At 40.8% G+C, this 23391-nt stretch overlaps 1 protein-coding gene across 1 annotated transcript in view; it reads right to left on the reverse strand.

Moving 5' to 3' along the window:
* The window catches only part of LOC126125300 (DC-STAMP domain-containing protein 2), a 288281-nt gene that overhangs the window by 33818 nt on the left and 231072 nt on the right, over nucleotides 1-23391 (reverse strand). The window contains exon 13 of the mRNA XM_049915133.1: nucleotides 7563-7769. Coding sequence (XP_049771090.1) covers nucleotides 7563-7769 — 207 coding nt within the window. The remainder of the gene's footprint in view (nucleotides 1-7562; nucleotides 7770-23391) is intronic.

Below are 23391 nucleotides of genomic sequence, written 5' to 3' on the forward strand. Positions count from 1 at the left end.
TGCTTGTTTCAATGCAATGTTTTGGTTTCTGTTGCCGACTGTCAGTTGCACATTGCACATTGAGGGGTTTGGGGAATGATGGTGAGGCAAGGTTTGAGGCTAAGAAATTGTGTAAAGTTAACAGGGGATGATTTGGGGTCAGTGGGGGTGGATCACAGTTGGCTGGAGGAGTGAACTGAGTCAGGCAGGGTTCAATATTGATATTTGGTTGAGTCTGATAGGTAGGGTTGGTGGCAAAAAACGTTTCCACTGTAGGGACTGGGATAAGGAGAGAAGGACCTTAACAAGCCTTGCATGACAGAATTTGCAAGTGGGGCAAAAGGTGAGGCTTTTGGAAAGGATTGATACATCCCCTCTCAGCTGATAAAAACTGTCTCGCAGACCTACTACATTTACCCCTGCTTCAAAAATTCCCTCCCACCACCATACATAATCCACAACCTAAAAGGACCTGAAACACAGTCATGAACCTTTCCTCCAAAAGCTGTAGTCCCACAGAAGTATCAATCCTTTCTAAAAGCCTCACCTTTTGCCCCATTCCCAAATTCAATCATGCAAGGATTTGTTAAATTACTTCTTCCCTTCTCCCAGTCTCTACAGTGGAAAAACTTTTTTGCCACCAGACCTACCAATCAGACTCAACCAAAGATCAATGTTGAACCCTGCCTGACTCATTTCACTCCTCCATCCAACTGTGACTGCCCCCAAATCACCCCCTGTTTACTTTCCAGAATTTCTTAATCTTTAACCTTGCCTCACCACCATTCTCCAAATCCCTCTACGCGCACACTAACCTTATTTCCGCAGAAAGGACCACAATCCACCACCTAAAAACTGATCCCAATCTTATAATCCTATGTGTTGATAATGGCTCTACCACTGTTGTTTTGAACCGTGAGGATTACCTGGCAGAAGGACTCCACCAGATGTCAGAGTCATCCATCTACAAACCCTGCCAAAGTCACCCCATTCCAAAAATTCAGCAAAATCTCCAGTCATCTCCTCAAATCCTTAGGCCTATCCCAGAAATTCTACCTGGAATTTATCTCTCTCCTCACCCTTATCCTTCCCCACACTCCTCCTTTCCACATCTTCCTAAAGTCCATAAACTCAACCACCCTGGATGCCCCATTGTGGCCGGTTTCTGTGTCCCACTCAGGGAATCTCTGCTCTCACAGACCAACATCTTCAACCTATTACCTGCAACCTACCCTCTTATATAAAAGATACCAACTATTTCCTCCACTGACTCTCCATAGTTCATTTTCATTTACCACATGGTGTCCTGCTCATCACTATTAATGCCACCTCTTTTTACACTAACATTACTAATGTCCATGGCCTTACCAGTATTTAACAGACTCCAAACCTACAACCTCCTTCCTAGTTGTCATGACCAACTGTATCCTCACCCACAATTCATCCCTTACAAGCTTTCCAAGAGTCCTCACATCCAGAATTGCTTCACAGCCCTTCCTCAGTTCCCTGCAACATGTCCCTAAACTGTCCTCTGCAGAACTCTAGGCTCTACATTCCCTAAAAGCCAATGACTCCATCATTATCCTCCCAGCAGACAAAGGATCTACCACCGTAGACCGAAAGGAGTATGTTAGTGGAGGCCTACACCAGCTGTCTGACACCTCTACATACAGTGACTGCCATCAAGATCTCATCCCTGTGTTCCAAATTGACCTGCAGTCCCTCCTTAAAACCTCAGGCCCCTCGCAAGGACTAACACCTCAATCCATAGAACTTCTCACCCCACCCAAACCAAGCACCCCCACCTTTTACCTTCTTCCTAAGATCCACAAACCCAATCATCCTGGCCATCCTTAAGTTGCTGGTGTCAAAGCACGCACTGAACATATATCTGCCGTAGTTGATCAACACCTGCAACCCATAGAACCTGCAATCCATAGAACTTCTCACCCCACCCAAACCAAGCACCCCCACCTTTTACTTTCTTCCTAAGATCCACAAACCCAATCATCCTGGCCATCCTTAAGTTGCTGGTGTCAAAGCACACACTGAACATATATCTGCCGTAGTTGATCAACACCTGCAACCCATTGTACAAAGACTCCCTTCCTACATCAAAGACACCAACCATTTCCTAGACTGTCTAAAATGCATACCCGTCCCACTCTCACAACACACCTTGATTGTCACCATTGATGCCACCTCTCTCTATACCAACATTTCCTCAGTCAGTGCCCACCTAATTCCAAACCTATGACATCCTTCCTATTCACCTTAATCAACTTTATACTTACCAACAACTACTTCCCCTTAAGGAGCAGACATACAAACAGATCAGGGGTATGGCCATGGGAACCAGGATGGCTCCTTCCTATGCCAACCTTTTCAAGGGTTACAGGGGGCATTCCTGGGATCCATAAGTCTTCAGCCCCTGGTTTGGTTTAAATATATTGATGACATATTTACCATATGAACGCATGGTGAGGCTGACCTGCTAAAACTCCTGGAATCTGTGAATACCTTCTTCCAATTAAATTTCACATAGTCTTATTCTGAATCCCATGCCACTTTCCTTGATGTTGATCTTGTACTCACCAAAGGCCAGCTACACACTTCCGTCCACATTAAATCTATTGACAAACAACATTTTGACAGATGCCATCCTTTCCATGTCAAATATTCCCTCCCATGTTCCCTTGGCATCCGAGGCAAACAAATTTGTTCAGATGTAGATTCTTTACAGCAATACACCACCATTCTCATCTCAGTCAGCATTCATTGTATGTAATCACCCCACCAGCCTAGTTAAACAGCAGATTTCCTGGGCCATCACATCCAATCCTGGTACACCTGATCCTTGCAAAAAACAACTATGGAACACACCATTGGTGAGCCAATATTATCTTGGTCTAGAATGTGTTAATCAGCTACTTCAATCAGGCCATGAATTCCTAAAATCATGACCTCAAATGAGATCCATCCACTCTGAAATTTTGCCCCACAGCACCTAGAATAGCTTTCTGTCACCCTCTCAATCTCTGCAATATTCTTGGCAGACACTATGCTCCTTCTGCACCCATCTCCCTACCCTGTGGCTCCTACCCCTGTGACTGTTACCACTGCAAGACTTGGCCCATGCACCCTCCTACCACTACCTATAACAATCCCGTAACTGGCAAAACATATACTATCAAAGGGAGAGCCACCTGCAAAATGACACATCATAAACCAGCTGATATGTAAAAACTGTTTTGCCTTCTACATTGGCATGACTACCACCAAATTATCAATTAGGATGAATGGGCATAGGCAGAAGGTGTATACTGGCAACCCACAATATCCTGTTGCAGAGCATTCTCTACATGACAGTTGTAACCTTGGCTCCTGTTTCACCACATGCACCATCTGGATTCTTCCCCCAGACACCATTTTCTCAGAACTCCGCAGTTGGGAACTAACATTACAACATGTCCTTGGTTCTCGCGACCCATCTGGCCTTAATTTATGTTACGTTCTTCCGCCCAACATTTCTTCACTGTAGATACTCTTTGATTCACTCCATTTTAGTTTTCTACATCTTTCATTGTCTTACCCATCTATTTTTCACCACCCTCCTCACACCTCTGCTATGTACAATGCACTTAGCTTTTCACTCTTATTAACTCATGCATAATATTTAAGCAGTAATCTCTGTCTGCATATTACCCTGTTGTCCACCTTTAAACTCTCAGGTTTTCAAATCTCGTCCAATGCCGTCCCCAACAATCAGTCTTTCCTTCTCATCCTGTATGATAAGTCTCCCCTGACCCATGGTTCTGGGTGACTTTCCCCTTTTCCTAGATCTCTCCAGTCCTTTTCCTTCAACCCTCTTCCTTCCCCTTCAATCCTTCTGCATGCAGAAGGAGCCACTGACTATGAAAGCTTGCCAGTTACAACCATCTTTTATGTGTGTGTTCTGCCACTGCTTGGTGAGTAGACTTTTTATCTATCCAATTAAATAATTATGTTCTCTATATCGTGTTTGTTCTAGCTATGACTATTACACAGTCACTGAACACAATACATCTGCTGGTATCTGATAGTGACATGCAAATGCTCATCATTTTGATATGGAGAAATTTATAATTACTGAAGATTGTAACATTGATGTGATGACCAGCTGATAGCTAGGTGCAGGCTCCTTACATAGTTTCAAAGTACGGTCCCTCAGTGAAACAGAAGCTACATGTCGTTAACAAGAGGAGTACATAGAGACACTGCTGACTGAATTCTACCAGCAGACTGAGGGTTCATTGGCTGGAGGTGTTGTATAAAGACTGGTGTAGGGATATTTTATGGAACTGGTAACAGTATTACAGTTTATATTAATATAAGGATCAAAATTAGTAGAAATGTCATTCTATTGGATCATCACTGTAATAATTTTGTATAACTACATACTAGATTCTTGCAGAAGTATTAAAATTCACACTGTTGTGTGACTGATACACTGTACACCTGCGCAGTGGTTTACGGACTTTTTTATTAAACTCTCAGATTAATAATTTCTCTAATTCAGTTAAATCCTTAATTAGTGGCTAATTTGGATAAATAAATGAATTATCTGATTCAGATAGTTATACAGAATCTACCGTATTTACTCGAATCTAAGCTGCACTTTTTTTCCGGTTTTCGTAATCCAAAAAACCGCCTGTGGCTTAGAATCGAGTGCAAAGCAAGCGGAAGTTATGAAAAATGTTGGTACGTGCCGCTACAACTAACTTCTGCCGTTGAATATATGTAGCGCTACGCAGGCATGCTCTGTAGGCACAAGGATAAATACTGGCGCCAAAACCTCTGCATCAGTAAATAAATTAAAAAAAAAAAAAGTGGAAGACGAGCTTTTTTTCTCCGCCGCGAGTTTCGACCACTGCATTTTCATACATTATCCAACGAAGTAAATACAAATTCCGTATTGTTCATCTTCAAATGTAGCACAATTCAGTGTACTACGAAAATCTGACTGGCAAGACTGTTTGGGATGTTTGTCAATATGGCCAACTCTACGTTCTGAATTTTTTCCTATCTGTGAGAAGAGATGGTTGCTAATAGGAACCTGATGAAATTTGAATCACATACAGTATTCTCTTCACCATAAGAATAATACGAATATAAACATTTTGCCATGTATTCTTTCGTATTTGCTGCTCTCATTTAAATCCTGTCTGCCTAATAAACTACGAAACTAGAGTGAGACAACAGCAAACGCGGAAGAATATACGTATCGTGTCATGTTTATATTCGTATTATTCTTATGCCTAACAGTGATACAGTCAGAAATGAAGCACGGCAAGTGACTAGATTTTTAAATCTAAGATGACTCTAATTTCTGTGCAGAATTTGATATAATAAAGAAGCGGCCGCAAAGATTTTCAAACGGAGAAAAATTTTCGCCTAACTCTCGTTCAGAACATGTTCTATCATACGCAGTCTATTATTTGATTCTTCTTGGTCATTATCAAAGAAAGCAGCAATGTAAGTAACAACAAATAGCAGTCTCTTGCCATTGTTTCGCTAATGAAACGATTCCTCTCTTTTTTTTAAAATTGTACGCGGCGGTAGCGCGCACAAAAGCAAGCCATGCCGCGAGCCGCGACAGGCCGTAAACACGCACTATCAGAATGCGACAAACAATGCATGACACAGTGCAGTAATGCATTTTCAGCTTAAGAGTGACGCAAACTCCTATAACAAAGAAAACGGCACTTATCAGCTCAAAGCAAAATAAGCAATCGATTCAAACCAGACGAAGCACGTGAAAAAGGAAGGGCACCCATATAAATACGGACGGAGAGCCTGACGCATAGCAATGGCTACGTGGTAAAGCTTAACTGCTAAGCTTACGACTCGAACCAAACTACTGTAGCTGTATCGTCATTCATTCGACCTAAATTGTGTCTCATATTACAATGGACCAACTTTGTTTCGATTTGGAGGTGCGGCCTAAAACTTTTCTCTCCCCTTGAATTTCGAGTCTCAAATTTCAGGTGCGGCTTAGATTCGGGAATTTTTTTTTCCTTCATTTCGAGTCTCATTTTTCAGGTGCGGCTTAGATTCGAGTGCGGCTTAGATTCGAGTAAATACGGTACTTTTATCTATGGACTAGCACCTTTTAATATATAGCTTTGTATGTAAAAGAATTTTCTTTTTTCATTCATGTGATGAGGCTGACAATGTTCTGAATAGAAAGACGGTACTTTATTTGCCCAGGATAATATGAACATAATGTTTGCTTCTTTACCATCAGTTACTTGACATCCATTGCTAAATAAAGACCTTCATCAAACTTCATATTTTTTTATATTCAGTTATACGCACCCAGATTTCTCCCACATGTCTTAATGTTATTTAGCCTCATTTTCTCAGGTCATTAATGTGGGTTCTTCTTATCTCTTGGCATCTAGCAAAGAACTTCCGGTTTTTACTACCTGACTACATGTCTCACACAACTTACTTTCATACAGTGGAAACTCCAGGTTGGAAAATCAGCAATATAAGTTAAAGATTGATTGCTGAAATGGTTCAAATGGCTCTGAGCACTATGGGACTTAACATCTGAGGTCATCAGTCCCTGACTGATTGCTACTGACTGTAAAGATGTCATACCGAATTGCAGGCAGGTACAATGAAAAGACACACATTAGGTTCCAGTCTGTTCCCTTATCCCTTTATTTCTTTTAGTGAAGCTTCTAAAATTGCCAATGCACATATCTCCATTGTGTAGTGTGCAAGTCACAGTTTTTGAAACATGTATAAATAAGAAAAATTAAGAGTCTCACATCTGAGTGCAGCTATGTAGATCAGTGCAGCACAATAGCTATAAAGAACTGCCCTAAAAAACACCTCTTAAGAAAATTAACTGTGTGTCCAAGCTTAATCCAGCTCACTTTAGATGACAGAAAAATTAATACAAATCTTGTTAAAAATGCAAAATGTAGCACTTGTAGCTTTAAATTCCACAAAGTACAAACTCAGTAGACATTAACCCTTCAATTGCTGTGAAACGTAAAGCCATTGTTACTACAACAAATCTTAAAAATCAGATGTGATTACATGCGAAAGTTTACGCATTTGTAAACTGAAGACATGTAATGGAACCGGACCTCAAAAATATAAGGTGGTTACTTGCCCAGTTGTATTTTTCAGCTTACAAGCAGAAAGTTCAGGATTTAATATCCATTTGCTCCCAGAAATTATTTTCTTTCTCTTGACATGATATTCCACTCGGATGGTCCTTTGGAATGAGAAAAATGTAAAGCTGAACATTAGTTCAGATTCCCCTGCAACTGGATGGGTGAGCTGCTGCTTCGATTGTGCCTCTAATGACCTCTGCATTGATGAGACTTGAACTCTTAATCTTTCTTCTTCCATTCTGGTTTTCAGATCAGAGGAAACAAAGACATCTCTAACAGGATCATAGCTTAAAAAACATTTGTATTTCATGGAGTTAGTGATTGCTACTTTATTCCATTAAACAAAATACCTACTTTCACAAACATAAATTTGCAATAATAATATATACAAAATACTACATATGTACTAACTTTTCTTCACTGACATCTGTTAAATCACCATATTCAATTGGTTCCATGCAGATAGTGCAAATGTTCTTCAGATCTTTGAAGCACTGATGACAGTAGGTGCCTGCACAGTCGAGTTTGGGACAACTCTTGAGTTCCCCTTGAGTTTCTGCACAGACTAGGCAAGCCTTTTGTGGTGTATGGGGTATTATCCTTTGCAGAAGAGCACATCTGCCATTTAAAGAAAAGACAAATGAAAATATAAATAAAATTAGTCAGTTCAACTGCAGATGATTATTTCTGTTTTATGTATTTGCTATTGGCTCTACACTATTCATTCAGGATTTAACTAATTTCATTTCACTAATCAACTATGGGGACAATTATTGGCTAGTGCTTACCTTCAGGATATGGTACGTGCAGTACTACTGATAGACATACATAAAATTAAAAGACATGCGCCACCTAGCTTGTAGAACTAATAGTTCCTTCCTTGGGGAGGAGAGAGAGATTGGTTGAGGAAGTTAAAAAGGAAGAGCAGGTCTCTCATACCACAGCATGAGAGGGGCCCACTTGTAGTAAAGATGGATGGAGATATGAGTACACATTTCACCTTTGAAGGTATTTAATGGCCAAGAATTATGTCACACAATTTATTAATTTTCTCAGTTGAATTTTCCTTTGATATAACAATGGGGACAGATATAGAAATAACTGAAAAACAGCACAAATCACTACCTAGAGGAAAGACCACAGGACATGATGGGATGCCCATCAGTTTTGCATTGTAACTGGACCCTCTTCTAGTATCAGTTTACAGTACATCACTGGAACAATGGTGCATATCACATGACTGGAGAAAGGTACAGGTCAATCAGTTCATAAGAAGGGTCACAAGATGGACACACGGAGCCACAGATCGAAGTCGCTGACATAGTTTTCTAATACATTTACGGAAAATGCCACTATGCTTGCATATGATGACTTCCCTGGAGCCTGAATAACCTCTATGTAGGAATCAACATTGTTTTCAAATGCAATGATTGTGGTGAACCCAGCTTACTCTGTTCAGTCCTGGGAATCGGAAAGCAATAGGAGTTCAGGTTGATGCAGAGTTTCTTGGCCTCCAGAAACTCTTTGATACAGTTCTGCACTGTTACTTAGTAAATTAAAAAAATGCCCCCAAATATGCAATTGGATAGAAGACTTCCTAGTAGACAGAACTCACTGTTTCGCTCTTAATGGGGAGGCATTGTCAGAAGCAAAGGTAGTATCTGGTGTACTGCAACATAGTGTGATACGGTCTGTGCTGTAATTAAATGACCTGGTAGATAACAACTGTAACTCTACGATACTAGCAGATGACAGAGTTGGGTAAAAGGAGCTTTTTAGAAACTTGTTACAAAACACAGAGGTACTCGCAGATAGTACGAGTATTAGCTGCTGCTAAATCAAAACATGTATAAATGTAGTATAATGTGCATAAATAGAAGAAAACTTACAAGATCCTCATTTGACCAGTTCTTGAGAACTGTCTATCAGTCTGGAACTCTTACCTTGGGTTAGAGGGACAAATAGAAAAGACTGAAGGGAGAGTCAAGATTCGTCACTGGTTTCTTCAGTCGGCATGAGAATACATGCAAAAGGTCAACTAACTGCAGTAGAATACATTACAAGAAATGTGTTGTGCATCACAGAGAACCTTACTCAATGAAATTCCACAAGCTCATGTTCCATAATGAGTCAAGAAGCGTGCTATTTCCTCTGCTATACATCTTGCATAATGACCACAATGCTAACATTAGACAAATTTCGGTCTATATGAAGGATTACTGATAGGCTTTTTTTCTACGTGCCATACATGAATGGACTAGGAGGGGAAGATAAGAATGATATGCACCCTATGCCACATGCCAGCTTGCAGAGTACAGATGCAGTTGTAGCAGTGGACTGTGTCAAAATACAGGCAGGCTGCTTTTAGTAACAAATACAGATTTTCTTTGGGTACTGATTAAGGTCATGTTCATATCTCAAGACACTGACACGAAAGCCTCAATGCTTCTGTGTGGTGAGGTAGTCCTCTTCTGGCCATGCAGCCACAGATAGTAATTGCTTGTGATATATGACTGTGCTTGCAGTAATACATGAAACAGTGACAGTATTATCCTGTGTTCACGAAATCCAATGCCCGTGTGTTTTGACTTTGATGGCAGTGCTTTAACGGTACTTTTCCAGCATGAGAATGCATGGCCACGACTGTAACCAATGTACTACTACACAAAATATCTCATGAAAGCATCTTGATTTCTCTCAAGTCTTCTTTCCACAGTCAAGTATAATGCCAGAACTACCTTTCTGGTATCTCTTGGTTTTCGGTTGTCATCTAACAGAAGCTCAATTTTCTATCCTACTTTTCTGTATATTATTCTGATAATTTGGATGCATGAGCTACTAAGTTAATTATAAGCAATTCTTCATATATACCTGACCTTGATCTCTGTCAAACTCTGACTCTAATGCTGCATCCTTTATGCCCTCCAAACTGACAAGTGTTTCTTTGTCTATCATGTTAACAGATAGTACTCTTTCCACCTACCTACTTTCTCCTCCAGGTTTCACAGTCAAATTTGTTTTACATTCTTATGCTACTTTTTTTAAATTATCCAGAAGTTATTTTTACTTTCCTATATGCTGAATCAGTGATTCAAACAAGCATTTGTTTTTCAATTTCATCAATTTTTTCAGTGACCATTCTGCTTTAGCCTTCTTGCATTGCCTACTGATTTTATTCCTAAATGACTTGATTGCTGAATAACTTTCTCTTCGTGAATATATTTATATTTCCTTCTTTTTTAATCAGTTGAAATATTTCTCCTATCACTCCCAATTTCTTTGCAGTGACCCAGTGGCCACTCCCATATCTAATTTGTTGAACTATTCTGACTAGCCATTTTGAAGATGTTTATTCCTCCTTAACCAAACTACATACAACACAGTATTTACAATGTCAGAGAACTTCAAATGCACATAATTCCTGAATAATTCAGTATCCTATTAGTATGGTGACTCTCTCTAATAATTCTCTCGCACTTCAGCCTACTCTTCATCATCACTAATTTGTGACCTGAATCTATAGCTCCTCCTAGGTAGGCCTTATAATCCAGTGTCTGATTTCAGAATCTCTGTCTCACCAGCTGATATCATTGTGTGTTGCCTAGCCTTTTTCATGTAGGCCTATGATACCTCCTCTTCTGACTTTTGAACAGAGAACTTGCCACTATTAGCTGGAAGTTTTTGCAGAACTCAGAGAATATTTTTTTCTCTCATTTCCACTGCTGAGCCTATGTTCTCTTATAACTATACCTCCTATTCTTTCCCCTACTACAATGTTTCACCCCCCCCCCCCCTCCCTCCACAATTGGTAGATTTCATTTCCCTTTGTACAAGATATATCTGAAAAGTCCAATGACTGGTCTCAGAAAATAAAGAAAACAGCAGTTACAAGCAAACTATATTTACTGATCTTCAGCATTAGCGATAACACACTTCTGACATCATTTGTAAAACTGTTGGAAACTGTCAGCAAATGATCGTTGTGGAGCTGCTTGAAGCACCATGGTCTCATGATGTTGGATATTGTTTGCTGAAGTTCAAGAACAACAGTGCCTGTGCTGTCTTTGTTTATCTTCAAATCTTCTACTTTCATTCTCAAAGACAGCTATCGATCATCTGCAAGCATCTGTGCGCACTCTTGTCCTTGCAAAATGGAGAGAAAACTCTAGCACTATGTAACATGAAGTTTTGCTTCAAATTAGGGAAAATGGTGATGAAGACTCATGGAATATTATTGCAAGTACACAGTGTTGAAGCAGTAAGTAAAAATGTATGTCTGGGTGGTTTAAATGCTTAAGAGATGGAAAGGACAATGCTGACGATGAGCCACGTTTGGATCAACATGCACAATCCCAGACCTCATCGAATGAGTGCTTGTGTATGCTCAGTGGCTGTCACTGAGAATGAGGGCAGAAGAGTTGAAGATAAGGAAAGACAGTAGAAGCACTATTCTTCATGAACATTAGCAGACATTGTGAATATCCAACAACATATGACCAGAATGCTTGAAGCAATTCCAAAAAGAAGAATTCGCTGATGCTTTACAAATGATTTCAGAAGTGTGTTGTAGCTAATGGTGATTACTCTGGAGGCCAGTAAAGGTACTTTGTTTGTAATCCTTGTCTTCTATGTTTTCTTAGACAATTCACCTAACTTTTCAGATGCACCTCGTATAAAGAATTACTTATTCAATTCCTTCAAAATTCTCTTTCTTCATCTTCTGCTTGTGATGATAGCAAGCATACCATAACTACAGTTTTTGGCACTGGTTTTAGTTTTTATTCTGATGAGAATATTTCTGTCACTGAACTGTTCGTGGAAACTCACTCTCTGCTCCGGCATCTTATTCATAATGAACCATACACTAATTACACCTTTTTCAGATGCTGCAGGTAGGCCTACTATTCAATTTCACCTGATCAGATAGCTTTATTTTGTTTCCATTTCACTTATTGACTCTGACTACGTCTAGTTTCAGTATCTGAATATTTTTCACATTTTTTAGTTTATCTACCAAATTCAGAATTTTAGCATTTTCCAATCCCTTTTGTTGATACTTGAACCCTTTCCTTGTGGTCACCTCCCTCATAGCAGTTCCCTCCCAGAGATCTGACTGAGGCACTAATCTTGAATATTTTGCCCATAGGGAGATCATTATGGCATTTTTCCAATTAGAAGCCACATTTTCAGTGGATTTATATTCTATGACTTCAGTGCAACAGTTTCCTTATTTTTTGAAATAGCTGACTTTTGAACCACCATGCTGCTGGTTAATCTGCTTTTTAAGGACAGTTTCCCCTAGTCCTTTTCAGCCACTGTTCCACCCTCTTGTTAGAAGGCAACTATTGATTTAAGACTGGCTTCTTACATAATAAATTATTGATTTCTGACTAATGTCATGATTAAAGTGTGCTATTTAGTAACAAATTCTTTGGGAATCAAGCAAGGGTTCACTAATTATTAATCAAGCATGCTAACCACTAGACTACCAAGTAATCTTTCTCCATACTTTATGAGCATCCGAAGGGATTTTTCTTTATCCATGCTAACCTCTCTGAGAAGAGTTACACATGTTGGGCTGTGGCTTCTGTATACATTGCGATATCAGTGTGAATTGTGTGGCTGCTCACCAGTTGTTGTCAATCAGTGTTGGATGGTGAATGTATGCTGCCTGTGGCCTTTTTATCTGCTGTTACACAACGTGGTAAATGATGTCAACACATCTCTTTAACATGTTGCTACCTACAGCAGCTTACACAGCAGTAGTTTCTTGTGGTCTGAGGTAGGTACTAACAGTATAACATTTTATGGTGCCACAAGGTCTAGTCCCTAGGAGACACAAGATACCCAGTTTTCAGGCACTTATCATTTGGCTGACATCAAATATGCTGATTTAAAAGTATGTTGCTCAATCGACACTTGTCACTCCCCAAGTGGCAGCCAGTACAAGCTCTGATGCTATTTGAATCCGGTGAAACACTAAACTACTCCATTTTGCATGGTTAAAGGAGTGTTCCCACTTCAACACAGCAGTTATTTCTAAAATATAACTGCTTATGAATGATATAGATGTATAGATTCTGACAATTAATGTCAGCATTTTTTGTGATGAGTGTAGTTTTTTATGGAATAAACTGGAGAGATTAAAGAAATTTACTTAATATACTGTAGAATTCAAGAGAAAGCTGCCAGAATAAGTAGCAGGGAATGAACTGCTGATGTACAAAAAACCATACTGAGTTTGGCATTATGCACTGTCACCTAGGGCCAGATATTATGGAAATTTTGGATACTGGTAACTAGGGCAATGCCAATATTTCACAAACATGGATTTGAAAAGACAGTATCATCAGTTAGAAGTAACAGCAGAGGACTGACTCCAGATTAGATTTATGCCTCCATCTGGTCAATATCAATACCGCTAAATGACATATGGATTGATGAATGCAATGCCAACATTCCAAAACCTGTCAGAAAGGACACTACAAGATCTGAAACTATCTGTCACAGTGACAAGTTTTATTATCCTCTTCATTTTCAATCAATGTTCCTGTTCTCAATGTACAATGCTTTCCTTTATGTAGTTGAGAGTGGAGAGTTTTTTGATACAGAACAAAGAGTAACAGTGCACAGTTTACATGGATGATAGTATAGTGTTTCCCAAGGACATACAGAAGCTCATAGTGTGGTTATGTGGCACGTTTAGTTGACTACAAGCAACACAGCTAATAATGAGTTTGCAGGAATGCCTTTCATCCTAAAGGAATTTAGCTATTTTGATGAGGATGGTAGGCAAACAGATCCCTGGGTTGTACAAGCTTTGTGGAAATTTCCTATTCCTAATACAGAAAACAAGTTACACCTATTTTAGGTCTGGCTAACTAATACTGAATATTTGTGCCAAAATCTGAGGAAATGGTGAGACTGGTCACACATATTCTGAAGAAAGAGGTAAGTTTCACAGGATGACACATGCCTTAGAGATTGAAGGATTTACTGACCAGTCGTCCTGTGGCAATGGGGGAGATCATGCATTTTGTCAAAGTTTCATCAAAAAAGTTCACAAGCTCACCACCTGGGGTGCTGAAGTGTGCACTTATTCCAAGACTAAGAAGAGACACTATTGAGCTCTGTGGTTTTAATTTTTAATATTATTATTCTGTTGTTATCTGTCACAGTGACAAGTTTTATTATCCTTTTCATTTCCAATCAATGTTCCTGTTCTCAACGTACAAAGCTTTCCTTTATGTAGTTGAGAGTGGAGAGTTTTTAAATATAGAACAAAGAATAACACTTGCATTTGCTGCATGCTGTTTGCCCATGTATCACACGCAATTTAGTAGCTATCTTATAGCCCCATAAGATAAGCTTCAGTGGTGACCTCAACCTGATAGTGCCTCAGACGAGTAGTTCGCAATGAGAAAACATTGATTTACAGTAATAAAATGCCAAATGAAGAAATGCATAACATGTCAAGATTGGCTCTGTGACTTCCATTATTCTGGCCTACTAATACAACTCTCTGGTTTGTGCAAGTGAAAGTAAATTTTTTATGTTCTGGTGTAATGACAGGCACCACTAAATTTTCCCTGGTGGTAAGTAAGTGTGGTAAGCCAACTTGACAACAGATACGCAGCAGAAGTGCAAGATATAGTAATGGCACCTCTGGACTGGGGCGCATATTCTGAACTGAAGTCAGAACTAATATGCTGGGTGTCTGCCTCTTAAGAGGAGAGAGTGTGGCAGGTACTTGTGCAAGAAGACATCAGCGACAAGAAAACCTCACAATGCTTATGTCACTTAAGAAGCAAAGTGGATGCTCACACTATGCCAGAAGCACTACTACACACAATATGGAGCAGTAGGCTGCTAGAACAAGTGAAAATGATAATTGCCTCTCAAACCGAGATATCCTTGGACAAAGGCTGACAGGATACAAGCTGCTATTGTGCCCCCATCTGGATCCGATGTTACCATGTGACAGCACCGCAATGAAAACAAAACCTGATTGCAACAAGCTTTCAAAAAAGTCACAGCACTGGAGCAATAATTAAATGAAGGCTTGATAAGTAAAATTGATGTTCTGTCTAATCAACTGAGTAAACTCATCACTGATCAAGCCCATAAGTGCAATGCACTTTGCGAATATTGAAATGTTAAGTGCCAAGCAGATGTTGCTGTGCCTGTCTGACCTTCTACCAACCTCTATCTCACCAACTGTAGTCAGGACACAAATTCTTGGTAGATACCGGCTCAGATTTAAATATTCTGCTGTGGGATAAGGCTCATAAGTATTGCCCAACTGCCAGCTTCATGCTGACAGTGGCCAACAATTTCGATACTTGAACATACGGCACACAGCATATGGAATAAGACCTGGAACTGCATCATGCAATAATTTGTAAATTTGTCATCATTGACATAGCAGAACCGATTATTGGGGCAGACCTACTTGCCCACTACCACCCACTGCCCGATGTTGTTGACACCTGCCTGCAGTATGCTGTCACTGGGCTGTCAGCAATTGCATTTATTTATTTAGTGTGTGGCATTAAGACACAAATTACGACACAATTAGTTGAAATTGAAATCATTATAGTTATAAACAAACATCTAACAGGCTATTGCTTCTGGAATTGCTGTCAGGAAATTTTCAGGTTTCCCCTCATAAGCTGTCTGAGGGCATTCTTCTACGATGTGTTTTACTGTTAGGATTTCACAACATTCACAGAAGGGTGTCAATTTCTTGCCACATTCATGCAGGAAATAGGCACATCTACCATGCTGAGGCCGTATTCTGTTCAGAGTTGACCAGATTTTACATCGTAACTCAAAACCTCTGGTTTTTGGGTAATACATGAAATTTCATTACTCTGTTTTGTGCTCCACTGTTGATGCCTAGCTTGAATCAAACTGAATTTTTCCTCTGTGGCTTTAATTGCCATTTTGATAGGGGGCTTTCTGGATTGAAGGCATCTATGGGTGGTATATTCAGTGTCCTCATGTATTGGTAGGTTTTTGTTGCTCAAGATCTTCTTGTACTCATCATGAGTGCGTTTGTTGTTGTTGTTGTGGTCTTCAGTCCTGAGACTGGTTTGATGCAGCTCTCCATGCTACTCTATCCTGTGCAAGCTTCTTCATCTCCCAGTACCTACTGCAACCTACATCCTTCTGAATCTGCTTAGTGTATTCATCTCTTGGTCTCCCCCTATGATTTTTACCCTCCACGCTGCCCTCCAATACTAAATTGGTGATCCCTTGATGCCTCAGAACATGTCCTACCAACCGATCCCTTCTTCTGGTCAAGTTGTGCCACAAACTCCTCTTCTCCCCAATCCTATTGAATACTTCCTCATTAGTTATGTGATCTACCCATCTAATCTTCAGCATTCTTCTGTAGCACCACATTTCAAAAGCTTCTATTCTCTTCTTGTCCAAACTATTTACCGTCCATGTTTCACTTCCATACATGGCTAAACTCCATACAAATACTTTCAGAAATGACTTCCTGACACTTAAATCTATACTCGATGTTAACAAATTTTTCTTCTTCAGAAACGCTTTCCTTGCCATTGCCAGTCTACATTTTATATCCTCTCTACTTCGTCCATCATCAGTTATTTTGCTCCCCAAATAGCAAAACTCCTTTACTACTTTAAGTGTCTCATTTCCTAATCTAATACCCTCAGACTCACCCGACTTAATTCGACTACATTCCATTATCCTCGTTTTGCTTTTGTTGATGTTCATCTTATATCCTCCCTTCAAAACACCATCCATTCCGTTCAACTGCTCTTCCAAGTCCTTTGCTGTCTCTGACAGAATTACAATGTCATCGGCGAACCTCAAAGTTTTTATTTCTTCTCCATGGATTTTAATACCTACTCCAAACTTTTCTTTTGTTTCCTTTACTGCTTGCTCAATATAGAGACTGAATAACATCGGGGAGAGGCTACAACCCTGTCTCACTCCCTTCCCAACCACTGCTTCCCTTTCATGTCCCTCAACTCTTATAACTGCCATCTGGTTTCTGTACAAGTTGTAAATAGCCTTTCGCTCCCTGTATTTTACCCCTGCCACCTTTAGAATTTGAAAGAGAGTATTCCAGTCAACATTATCAAAAGCTTTCTCTAAGTCTACAAATGCTAGAAATGTAGGTTTGCCTTTCCTTAATCTTTCTTCTAAGATAAGTCGAAGGGTCAGTATTGCCTCACGTGTTCCAGTATTTCTACGGAATCCAAACTGATCTTCCCCGAGGTCGGCTTCTACTAGTTTTTCCATTCGTCTGTAAAGAATTCGTGTTAGTACTTTGCAGCTGTGGCTTATTAAACTGATTGTTCGGTAATTTTCACATCTGTCAACACCTGCTTTCTTTGGGATTGGAATTATTATATTCTTCTTGAAGTCTGAGGGTATTTCGCCTGTTTCATACATCTTGCTCACCAGGTGGTAGAGTTTTGTCAGGACTGGCTCTCCCAAGGCCGTCAGTAGTTCCAATGGAATGTTGTCTAGTCCGGGGGCCTTGTTTCGACTCAGGTCTTTCAGGGCTCTGTCAAACTCTTCACGCAGTATCGTATCTCCCATTTCATCTTCATCTACATCCTCTTCCATTTCCATAATATTGTCCTCAAGTGCATCGCTCTTGTATAGACCCTCTATATACTCCTTCCACCTTTCTGCTTTCCCCTCTTTGCTTAGAACTGGGTTTCCATCTGAGCTCTTGATGTTCATACATGTGGTTCTCTTACCTCCAAAGGTCTCTTTAATTTTCCTGTAGGCAGTATCTATCTTACCCCTAGTGAGATATAAGCCTCTACATCCTTACATTTGTCCTCTAGCCATCCCTGCTTAGCCATTTTGCACTTCCTGTCGATCTCATTTTTGAGACGTTTGTATTCCTTTCTGCCTGCTTCATTTACTGCATTTTTATATTTTCTCCTTTCATCAATTAAATTCAATATTTCTTCTGTTACCCAAGGATTTCTACTAACCCTCTTCTTTTTACCTACTTGATCCTCTGCTGCCTTCACTACTTCATCCCTCAGAGCTACCCATTCTTCTTCTACTGTATTTCTTTCCCCCATTCCTTTCAATTGTTCCCTTATGCTCTCCCTGAAACTCTGTACAACCTCTGGTTCTTTCAGTTTATCCAGGTCCCATCTCCTTAAATTCCCACCTTTTTGCAGTTTCTTCAGTTTTAATCTACAGGTCATAACCAATAGATTGTGGTCAGAGTCCACATCTGCCCCTGGAAATGTCTTACAATTTAAAACCTGGTTCCTAAATCTCTGTCTTACCATTATATAATCTATCTGATACCTTTTAGTATCTCCAGGGTTCTTCCATGTATACAACCTTCTATCATGATTCTTAAACCAAGTGTTAGCTATGATTAAGTTGTGCTCTGTGCAAAATTCTATCAGGCGGCTTCCTCTTTCATTTCTTAGCCCCAATCCATATTCACCTACTACGTTTCCTTCTCTCCCTTTTCCTACACTCAAATTCCAGTAACCCATGACTATTAAATTTTCGTCTCCCTTCACTATCTGAATAATTTCTTTTATTTCATCATACATTTCTTCAATTTCTTCGTCATCTGCAGAGCTAGTGGGCATATAAACTTGTACTACTGTAGTAGGTGTGGGCTTCGTATCTATCTTGGCCACAATAATGCATTCACTATGCTGTTTGTAGTAGCTTACCCGCATTCCTATTTTCCTATTCATTATTAAACCTACTCCTGCATTCCCCCTATTTGACTTTGTGTTTATAACCCTGTAGTCACCTGACCAGAAGTCTTGTTCCTCCTTCCACCGAACTTCACTAATTCCCACTATATCTAACTTTAACTTATCCATTTCCCTTTTTAAATTTTCTAACCTACCTGCCCGATTAAGGGATCTGACATTCCACACTCCGATCCGTAGAACGCCAGTTTTCTTTCTCCTGATAACGACATCCTCTTGAGTAGTCCCCACCCGGAGATCCGAATGGGGGACTATTTTACCTCCGGAATATTTTACCCAAGAGGACGCCATCATCATTTAATCATACAGTAAAGCTGCATGCCCTCGGGAAAAATTACGGCCGTAGTTTCCCCTTGCTTTCAGCCGTTCGCAGTACCAGCACAGCAAGGCCATTTTGGTTATTGTTACAAGGCCAGATCAGTCAATCATCCAGACTGTTGCCCTTCCAACTACTGAAAAGGCTGCTGCCCCTCTTCAGGAACCACACGTTTGTCTGGCCTCTCAACAGATACCCCTCCGTTGTGGTTGTACCTACGGTATGGCTATCTGTATCGCTGAGGCACGCAAGCCTCCCCACCAACGGCAAGGTCCATGGTTCATGGGGGGGGGGGGGGGGGGGGGGGGGGTGAGTGCGTTTATATGATGCAAATTTGGTGGTGGTATATAACTCAGTACTGGGAGCCATTCGGCAGGAGTAGATCTGATGACTCCTGCAATCATTCTCATTGTGTTATTGAGTTGAGCTTCAATTTTATGAGTGTGAGGACTGTTAAGCCACACTGGCACACAGTATTCAGCACTTGAGAAGACAAGGTTCAGAGCGGATGAGTGTAGGACAGAGGCTGATGCTCCCCATGTTGTTCCACAGAGTTTTCTATAATATTGTTGCTTGATTTTAATTTCTCTGCAATTTTTGTTACGCGCTCTTCAAATGTGAGAGTTATATCGAGTATCACACCCAGATATTTTGATGTTTTATTATGAGTAAATCCTATGTTCTCAAACTGTATTCTAAGCTCCCTTTTGGCAAATTTGTTGTTCAGATGAAAGCATGTAACGGCTGTTTTGTTGTCATTTCCTTGGAGCACCATTTTTGGTAGTACCGTCCCAACTTCTCCAGGTCAGCTGTAAGGACCTCCTCTGATTCTTCAAATGAGTTACATCTTGTTGCAGGTATCCAGTCACCAGCATAGTTGTGCTTTTGAGATCTCGTCTCTGGCATGTTAGCAATATAGAGGTTGAATAGGAGTGGTGCAAGTACCAATCCTTGTGGCAGGCCACTCTTGAGTTTTCTTGGTGAACTTACATTGGTCCCTGTGATAACCTGAAATGTTCTGCCATTCAGTATGTCATTTAGCAAATGAGCCGTTGGCTTTACACGAAGTAATTTGTAGATCATGCCTACTCACCAGACAGTGTTTTAGGTGGCTGATACATCAATGAATGCAGCAGAAGTTTTAAGCTTTCTTTGAAATCCCACTTCAATACAAGTTGTAAGCGAGAGAACTTGGTCAGCACTGCTTCGTTTTGGTCTGAAACCTGCCTGTTTGATTGGTATTCCACCAAATATTTTCTGAGAAATTTTGATGTACGTGAGCCCTTTCAAGGAACTTGTACATTACTGATAATAGTGCAAGAGACCTGTAGCTCTCATAAAAGTTTGCTGCTTTCCCTGGTTTTAGGATGGCCATTATCTTTTTTGTTTGAACTCTCTGGGTAGATTACTAGTCAGGAGGATGTCAGTGAAGAATATGGCCAGGCAGAGCTTTGCATGTTTACCACAGTTCATTAGGAATTCGGGGCTGATGTCATCAAATCCTGGCACTTTTCCTGGTGTAATACTCTTGAGCACTGATTCGATTTCTTCAAGTGTGAAAGGGCAGGCTTATTCAGTCTCTGTCACCTGATTCCATATATTTCTGAGTTCACGTTTTATTTCTACTTTGTGTGTTTTGTATCTTGGTGTTCTGGACTTTGTTACTGTGTGGGAAGCTATGGCATTTGGAGAGATCGGATATTGATGTCGCACGGCCAACTGCAATGTCAAGCTCATCCAAGCAGTGGCAGGTGAGTTCACCAAGCTACTCGACCAGTTCCCAACACTTACCAGACCCCTCAGGGCCCCGCAGCAGGTAGAAAGAAATTCCCATGATGGCAATAATTACACCTTTCTGTTTATTTGAGAGCCTGTTTATGACCTTTGGTCTTAGGAACACAGCACAAACCTAGCGGACATTCATCGATTCTGTACTAAGAGGATTGCTACATTGCTTTGCTTACCTCAATGATGTCCTCATTTTCTCAGAAATGCCAGAATTACACCAGTGGCTCTTTACTCAGGTTTTCAAATGTCTTGATACTTACGGCATTGTCCTAAACATGTCAAAGTTTGTATTTGATAAGTCAGAGGTGACTTTCTTGGGACATGGCATTTCATCATAAAGCTTGTGCCCACTATCAGAAAAAGTTGAGGCCCTATTAAACATCAAATGACCAGCTACAGCAAAAGAGTTGTGCAGATTCCTTGGCATGCTCAATTTTTATTAATGCCATCTGCCACATGCCACTGAAGTGCAGGAACCACTCATGACTGTCCCAAGGTGTAGGGCAAAGCATTACTGCAGTGGACCCCAACAATGATCGATGCATGTGAGGCATCTAGAAGACTCTTGCGGATGCTGCACTCCCTGCACACCCTACCACAGATGCGCCCCTGGCATTAGTTGCAGATGCCAGTCAAACAGCAATTGGAGTGGCACTTCAGAAATGTATTGGTGACACATGACAATCCCTTGCCTTCTTTTCATGTAAACTGACACCAGCGCAGCAAAGATGGAGAGCATACGATCGTGAGTCATTAGCCATGTATGCAGCAGTAAAGTACTTCTGCACCCAACTGGAAGCAAGAACCTTTACCATGTACACTGATCACAAGCCACTCACATATGCCTTCCTGCAAAACAACAACAAGTGTTCACCAAGGCAATTTAGCTAGCTGGAATATGTAGTGCAACTCTGGACTGACATACAACACGTCATCTCAGGCCTCAATAACATGGTGGCTGACTGCTTGTCTCAGTTTGGCTGGTCACAGCCTTTCACACTTATGCGATGTGTAACAGATGGATCAGGAGCTCTGCAAACTTCTGCATGATACACAGACTGGTCTACAACTGAAACTTGTCAATGTACCTGAAGCAAACACGCAACCCTATTGCAACACTTTCACTGGAAGAAACTACCCATACATGCCAGCAGGACTATGGGCAAGTTGATTTTCTATGGCGTACACAACCCCTGCCACCCAGGCATCAGAGCATCAGTGAAACTCAGTGCCTCCCACTACATTTGGCAAGCTATCCAAAATGGTTGTTGGCAGTGGACCCGCTCTTGCATATCATGCCAACAAAGCAAGATTACATGGCATGTGTATGCACCCATTGGCAACTTTCTGAAGATCACTGAGAGATTTGCCCACATTCACCTACACGTTGTCGGACTCCTGCCACTGTTAGAAGGATGGCGATACCCATTAACAATTATTGATAGATTCATGCATTGTCCTGAACCACTACTTCTGCTCATACACTGGCAGCAGCATTTATGGCGCAATGGGATGCAAAATTTGATACAGGGTTTCAGTTTGAATCTGAACTTTTCACACGGACAGGCAAATTATGTGATGCTACACACCATCTGACCACAAGCTAACACCCAGCCAGCAACGGGATGATGGAATGCTGGCACAGCTCCTTGAAAGCAGCGCTAACGTGCTATGATACGAATCGGGGCACGGCCTTACCACTCGTACTTCTTGGCCTACAAACTGTACACAAGCCAGATCTGGATGCCTTACTGGCAGAGCTTGTTTATGGAGAGACACTCTGTCTACCAGGGAAAATTGTTGAGTCAAGAGCATTGTTGGCAGACCTTTTACGTCAACCCAAATTAATAACTTGACTCAGAGAATACATTGCTGAAATGCGGCATTGACTGGTGCCATGACATGGTTCAGGTCCCTCATTTGTGCATAAAGAATTAACAAACAGCACACACATCATGCTTCAACAAGATGGGGTTGAAGCACCTCTCACACTGCCATATACCGGACCTCATCATGTTCTCACCCATATTGATAAAACAATGGACATCCTGCTACAGTACAAATGCAGCACAGTCTCCAACAATTGTGTCAAGCCCACATTTGTGTTTGCTGACTCTTTTGATACACCCCCACCTTCTACGAGCAGACAACTGCCTTTCCCTCCTTTTACGATCAAATCACTATCTGATGAACTGCTGGTGCCTCAGCTGCCAAGACAAACACAGTCGGGCCGGCACTTCAATTTTCCATCAAGATTTCTCAATGGCATCAGGGCTGATGGAAGGAGACGACACTCTGCTTCTACTGGGGAGGCTGATGTGGCAACAGTGAAGATCACATGTTCCGCAGCATGATCAGGTTGATTGCCAAGTTACATCAAAGAAGTTCA

This window comes from Schistocerca cancellata, chromosome 1 (genome assembly GCF_023864275.1).
Source record: "Schistocerca cancellata isolate TAMUIC-IGC-003103 chromosome 1, iqSchCanc2.1, whole genome shotgun sequence".
NCBI classification, from domain to species: domain Eukaryota; kingdom Metazoa; phylum Arthropoda; class Insecta; order Orthoptera; family Acrididae; genus Schistocerca; species Schistocerca cancellata.